The 7575-nt window shown below is 39.7% G+C and overlaps 1 protein-coding gene across 1 annotated transcript in view; it reads right to left on the reverse strand.

Annotated features, from left to right (window-relative positions):
• XRCC4 (X-ray repair cross complementing 4) overlaps positions 1 to 7575 on the reverse strand; it is a 128795-nt gene that overhangs the window by 54638 nt on the left and 66582 nt on the right. The window contains exon 6 of the mRNA XM_031061913.1: positions 580 to 727. Coding sequence (XP_030917773.1) covers positions 580 to 727 — 148 coding nt within the window. The remainder of the gene's footprint in view (positions 1 to 579; positions 728 to 7575) is intronic.

A 7575-nucleotide genomic window follows, 5' to 3' on the forward strand; every position in this document is an offset into this window, starting at 1 on the left:
CTGCTGATTTAAACAGAAATCTTTGCTAATCATGGGGAAAGTCTTTGTAGTCTACTTCTGTCCGTTGCTGTTTAAAGAGTTTACAATCCATGTAATATTACAGATAAAAATGGAAAATATGCATTTTCAAATGTAATTTGCCATATATTTAGGAAAAAACCCCAGGTTATTGAAGAAAATACTAGCAATTTCATTAGAGCTCTGAGGCAACTCTATGCATAGCGACAAGCACCTTCCAGAATACCTAGAATGATTTCCAGAACTTGAAATGGACATAAGAAAAATACTTTTAAGTGTTACAAATCCTGACCCCCTTTGTGTTGTAAGAGGAAACTATTTTTTCTGCCTGGAGACTCCATGTTCAGAAAAAAAAATCTATTAAAGGCGGAATTGAGAGGTAATTTCTTTGCACTGGAATCCCAAAGGCAGAATCTCAGGGTGGTGAGTTTGGAACCTCCTCAACCTGGCTGAGGATGCCCCTGGGCAGAGGTTTCCCCTGTTCAGCTAGGTTTGGAGTCCCATGACCCCAGTGAGATCTGTGAGCATAAAAACATTCCAATACATCTAAAACCTGCTTACTTTTCCTGGGCTGGCTGCTCTGCCTCGTAAGCAGCCACCTTAGCTCCTGTCCCTGCAGGTTTTGCTGTCCTTTGCCTTCGTTTTCTCCTGGGAGCTGGGTCCACGATGTCTGGGCTGCCCAGCAGGGAGGAATCCCTTCGATCCAGAGCTGCCAGGAGGAAAAACAACCAAGGTCAAAAGAAATCTGACATTTGAAGTGTTTCAAGACAACACTTACAATATTTCCTTTCTGCGTCTTTCTTATGAAAATCTCTGTAGTCACAAAATGGCCTCAGAACTGGGAGAAGTTTGTGACATAAAGGCAAGGTCAAAAAGAATGAATCCAGACTAGAAAGATAATCTTCCCTCTGTACCTCTTTGTAACCAGTGGACCAACCTTAAACTGGACAATCTGTCTGGACTTTCACTGCCTCCTTTGCTGAAGCAGGCTCTGTCCAGGCCCATCTACCTGTTTAAATTACCACGTAAATTCATAAAATATGCTTTATCTACACTTAAACAACAAACCTCTCTCCACTTTGACAATTACCTACTCAAAACTCAAATGTCAAGACAAACAGATCCTTCCTTAAGCTAAAATCCTCCATAAAATAAAAAAAAGCCCCTTATTAATGCATTCAGAAATTATGCAGACATTTTAACTCCAGCTATCAACATCCTGCAGTGTATTTTCATTTGGTATGTCTGCTTTCAAAATGAAATCGCAAATTACCTATAATTTTCAAGACAACGATATCCAGAACAGCACAAATTTCAGCTGGAATATATTCAATAACAATGTGGTGACTGAGGCTGAAGCTGTTAGGGTAACTTCCCTGTTTATTACATTTCTGTGCATTTTAGGGTGGTTTAATCCTCATGTGGATGAAAGATGCCATAATTTGAGATTCAACACAAACGTTTTTCATAGAAAGTAAATAATGAGTCCTGTTGCCCCATTCCTTTCACAATTGTCATCCACGTGTACCGAAAATGAAGCACGGATGTAACAAACAGCCCATAAGTGGCATTTCCACCATTTCTCAAAGAAACATGTGTTTCTGGCCAAGAACACTGATAAATTAATCAGAGGCTCCCTAGAGCCTCTGCCCTCAGTGAAGCACAAGCTTAACATTTAATAATATTAAATATTCACCAGCATGCACTACACTACATCACAGACTTGCAGATACTTGCAGGGTGACAACAGGTATTAGCTGACACATTTCCAAGGCACAGGGTAATTAACAAGTTCCAAAGTCCAGCACAGACAGGACACATTCCTACAATAAATGCTGAGAAGGGTTAAATGACATCCTCAGTCTCCACACTAAACTTTAACCAGATATGCATGCTTTTCCAGTGTTAAATGATGGCAATATATTTATGGTAGTTAGTCTTTACCTGTCTGGGGCAGTGTGTCCAACATTTGCACAAACACTATTTTATATATTTCAACATCACTATTAAAAGTTGGCTTCTTCATGATGAGTACACACAGAACAGTTTGCTGTCAAGAACCCAACAAACTGGAATAAATTTACTATCATAACTCCTATCCTTCCTTTTTGCTGTTCTCCTCCCACACCCTCTCTTTTGACCAAAAAAGTAGATCCAGAGGTGAACCTCATATACAAAACCTAAATTTTCCTAGCATAATAAAGAAATGTCTCTGAGTTTTCACCTGTGCACTGGTGAACACAGCCCTCGTGCTCAGCAGGTTTTTTTGCTGTTTTTACACAGAATTCTTTTGTGTCTAAAATTAATTTTAAAAGTACTTAATTTTCTTCTGTTTCTAAAGAAATAATTTATTTTAATTATACCAAAAGAAAGGCTTAAAGATTGACTTCAAGTAGGCCAGAATTCAAGCTCACAAAGAGCAGCAGATTGGCTCATGGATGAGGGTTGATCATCACAGGCCTGGGGATTTTTCTTGTGTTTGTTTCTTTCCTCCAAGGTAAAACTCTCAGAATTGCTGAGGAAAAGATGGAATACACTTGACTCTCACAGTGCCATGCATCACCACTGGACTTCAAGCACACACCCACTACTGCTACCCAAAAATAATTCCCATTAATGAATTCATTTATAGCACTTGACTAAAAGCCAAAGAAAGCTTCAGCAAAATATTATTCATTGCTCAATGTAAAAATCTTTTGGAAAAATGAGAGACAGTCTTAGGCACAAGCCTAGCTTTTCATCCTGAAAATATTTTCTGTCCAAATCTAAGCAATGTTTTAAGGAAGGAAAGTGCAATATTAAGTTCCTTGACTGCTCGTGAAATTGAATTTCTCACTTTTATATTATGTAATTCAATATGAATGATTGTTATACCTTTGAGAGGAATGGTAGCAATTTAGGCATAGACAAGAGTACTGCTGGATGAAAAACAGTAATTAAACTTCCTACACCAAACACTGATTAAGAAAAGAAAATATTCCCAATAGATAACACACTTCCTGCAGGAGAGTAACTGCAAGAAATGAGATTGATAAGAGAGCAAGAAGGGGATCGTGGCTCAAGTAGTAGAAGAATCCTTGTGCCCAGGAACTAAAAGGCTTTAAATAAAAACTCCTGCTGGCTGGAGGGTTTTTTTGTTGTTTTGGGGGTTCTCTTTTTGTAATTTTGAAAAGTGATATTATTTGGTGGGTTGAAGGAGGTATTCCAGAAAATAACTGAAAACTAAAAGTAGCTGTCGTTGGTTTGGAAGAGCCAGGGTGAAATTAAATCAGTGCAGCCACACAATGCGGGGGACCTGGAAAGAGAAGATGCCTTTAATACAGAAAAATGTCAGGACTCATAAGACATTTGGATATACAGCATAAGGATCTCTGAAACTACAGAAATTAACTTCTGCAGCATAGTTATAGGCAGGCAGTCCTGTTAGATTCCACAATACCCTTTTGCATTACTTTATTTTTATATACAGAAGTCAATTGTTTGAAAAGAAATACCTTCCAGTCTGTCATATCCACCTTTCAGTGTGAAAAAGCAATAGCTCTGTGCATCTTCATTTGTGTACACCATCACCTCTAATGAAAAATCCTACAGCTTTGCCTTGCCTAAGTATTCATGAGAGCGTCACTGAGAAAACAGGATCCAGATCACCTCAGTACAGCAATAAAGGGCTAAAATCAGCACCAAAAGCTTAGTTTTGCCATAAAAAATATAAACAGGGACCAAAGCAAGCAAAGAGCAGGCAGAAGTTTTCCAAAATTGAGGAATTTGTTTGCCTACAATGACCTAACTCCACACAGACAGAATACACAGCCCTGGTGTCCAAATTATGAGTGATGGACCACAAGCAAGAAAAAAAGCTGCAATTCATCAGATTTGACCTACAGGAAACTCAATCACAGACATTACTTCTCCTCACCTTGCTGTTATATAGTCAAGATGTAACAAACGATTAAACTGATTCAAAGGACATTCACATTTTCAGCCTGCACCACTAAATGAAATTACTTAGTTTGATCACAATAAAGAATTTGAAGTTATTAAAAAAAATTTAAAAAATATTTTAAAAAGGGCTTTTCCAGATTGGTATAGAACAGGAAATATTTTCAAAGGAAAGGCATTTATCCTGAAGAAAAGCCTTCATTTAAAATTATCTTCTATCCTGGAGATTTCATCAACAGCAGCACAGAATTCTCACCATTTTTATTTATTTTCTGAATGAAAATTCAGCTTTTTCATCGGACTTAGGAGAATTTGTCCAGATTTTCAGATATTAACACTATTGTAACTCCCCAAAATTCCTCCCAGAGCCCTCCTGTTAGCAGAGCAGAACTCCAGGCAGCATGCGCTGCTCCATGGAATTCATCAGCTGGACTCCCAAGTTCTGCTCTTTAATGAAGCTGCTGATTCAACCTAAAATCAGCAGCACTATTAGCCAAAATGGGCTGAGAGGCACCGGGAGAGCAGCAGGACTGCCTGTGAGAGCTGTCCCCCAAGCTGCTGGAGAAAGGCAAAAGCAGAAAGGGAGCAGAACTCATCACTTTAATCCCTGATTGTAACTCCAGCCATTCCCTGGTTTCTCAATCCCAGCATAATTCCCCAGGGATCACCGTGGTTGATGATAATTAGCATCTCTTTGACAGTCTCAGCAGAGCCTTCTAAATGAATGGGTATGGAAATTAACACATCCCAGGGATGCAGAGGCAATATCTGCAAAGCAGGATTAAGTCGTTCCTGACAGGCAGCTGAGGAAACACCATTCCTACCTACTCTGAAGTTACCCCGTGTGCACAGATCCTGGCATTTTTCAGGAGAAATTGATTTATTTAGATCACTCAGAGATATTAAACACTGGTACTTACAGTCCATGCATCTGCTGCAGTGAAAGCAACAGGAATATGTCACTATATTAATTTTAGGAAAACAGTGAAAGGCATTCCCTGTTCCTTTTGTCCTGCCTTACTGTATATTGAATTCTTTGTATAAATTTGGGGTTACTGTACCATAATCCCCTGGGGCCAAGAGGCAGCTGAGACCAAGGTTCCATAAATTCTCTGTCAGCTGGTTATTAACATTTATTTTTGCAAAGAATATCTCCATGGGAAGTGTTTATGAAGACACATTTTAAAACAACTCCAGCAAGAAGTTTAGTTCCAGCTATACAAAATTTATAAATTGTATTCAGCTCAGTAAGGAAGTTTACATTTCACCCTTCTAGGCTGTCTTACCACTGAGTTTTCTATTTGTAAAGTCTATTCTTTTCCTGACATCACCCTTTTCTAAAATGTTTTTAAATACAACAGTTTTATAAAAAAACAACAACAACAACAACAACAACAACAACAACAAAAAAAAAAAAAAAACAAAACAAAAAAAAAAAAAAAAAAAAAAAAAAAAAAAAAAAAAAAAAAAAAAAAAAAAAAAAAAAAAAAAAAAAAAAAAAAAAAAAAAAAAAACAAGCCAAACAAAAATCACACACAAAATACCCTCATTTCAAACCTGCAGGGAAACCAATCAAGTTATGGTAAAATCCATTTCTCATAAGGTTTTCTTCTCAATGCTTATTTATTTGGGATAACTCAGGTGCTCATCTGTTGCCATCTCACATTGCCTTGAAACTACATTGGGGAAAAAAATTTCAGTAAATTTGACACACAAATAATAAGTTTGGTCATGAAGCATGAAAAAGTCTCTTTCCATCCATCAAAATACATGAGTAAAAAAAAATGCATTTTACACACATCCAAGAGACTCTGAGGGATCTCATTAATTTTAATCATCCAAACCCTGATCTGTAATAGAAATCCCTCTTTTACAAAATACCTTGAAAAGGGAAATTTCAATGAATCATATAATCAGAGGAGCAATATTAATTTTCAATAACCCACATCAATGTGTTTTGCCAAAAATAATGCAGTAGTATTATAATTCTAAAAAAGTCCCTGCTTACAAGCATTGCAAAAGGTTATGATTTTGCTTGAAAATACTATAAATTCATAGTGCCTCTAGCCCCTGAAAGTTAGTACCTCCCTCAGAGCACAAAGAGAAAGCTTTGGGATGTGCTCAGATATTCCCTGGTGCGTATCAGGCAGGCAACATTTTGCAATTTCAATCTGGACACATAAAAATCTCCTACCAGTCTAAAATCTCCTAACAAAAATCTCCTAACAATGTTTTTCTTGCTTTATTTTCCATGGGTGCTTGACAGAGGCAGCACCAAAGCTGGAGGCTCAGATGCTGAGGTGCTTTTAGGCTTGGCCAGGGGCTGTTTGGGGACAAAGCTTTAGGCTGCTCAGCAACAGCTTTTCAACGATCCATTGCAATTCCTGATTTACTGCACGGACCTTTCCTCCCTCTCTGGCCCTTGAATCTCCTCAAACCTCTAAATTAAGGCTAATTTTCTGTGCACCATGGCTGGATGCAGTCATCCAGCACACAAGCACATCCAAGCTCAGGCATCAGCACCAGAAAGGTCGTGGTTTGAAGAGGTTTGGATGAGCTCAGTGTCCCGGGTGTGCCTGTTTGCTGGAGTCATCCTCTGGGCTCCCGGGATGTCCCGTTTGGATCATCTGTACCACCCAGGGTGGAGGTAGGAGGCTTCTGGACATAACTCCCAGGAGGCATGAAGCACCACGCAGGTCGAGTAAACAAAACAACAAAAGCAGGCAGACACAAGGGCTGAAATCATGAGGCCACTTTGGGAAAGATTTCTAGGCTGTGATGTCTCAATTCAACGTGAGGTAGTGGAGCCCAGAGTAATTCCTCACCAGGCTCGTAAAGCATAAACCTCGTGCCTGGAATTCCATCGTTTTTTGCTCGACTTGGATTTTCTGGTGTCTGAGCTGATGTGGCTCAGCCCACCCAGCTGATCCAGGCCCTGGCACCAGCAGTGGTGGGGCTTCCAATGATCACCTCTAAAGTTAACCCACGTGTCAGAAATCAGTATTATCCCTAACCCCTGTGAGTGTGGATGTGGAGCCCGAGGTCTGAAAGTCAGTACTAAAGAAGAATGTGAATAATCAACATCATTTACTGATTTCAAGCCAGTAAGTGATTATTTTGTTAACTTTTATGTAGTCATGAAACCACAGAATTGTGGAATGGTTTGGGTTGGAAGGGATCTTAAAGCTCATCCAGTCCCACCCCTGCCATGGGCAGGGACACCTTCCACTGTCCCAGGGTGCTCCAAGCCCTGTCCTACCTGGCCTGGGACACTTTGGGGGACCCTTCTGGGGACTCCACAACCTCTGCAGGGAATAGTCACCTGGGCTGCTATTTGGAATGTGTAGATAAGTCACACATTTGCTCATGACCACTATTTAAAAAATAAATAGCGTAATTCTTCTGCATTAATACCAACAGTAAGCCTCGAACTCCTCATGCATGTAGTGAGAGCTGCTCCTACTCCTGTGATTCTCCTGGATGGAGAAATGCACAACAGCCGCTGCAAGATCTGTAGGCAATAAAGCCTTTTGACATTATTTAGTTTTATTTTGACTTTCGGAACCAGCAGCGTGCCCAGAAGGCCGATGGCCCCCGCGCTGTGCCAGCCGTGGGGCG

The sequence above is a fragment of the Geospiza fortis genome, unplaced genomic scaffold (genome assembly GCF_000277835.1).
Source record: "Geospiza fortis unplaced genomic scaffold, GeoFor_1.0 scaffold43, whole genome shotgun sequence".
NCBI classification, from domain to species: Eukaryota; Metazoa; Chordata; class Aves; order Passeriformes; family Thraupidae; genus Geospiza; species Geospiza fortis.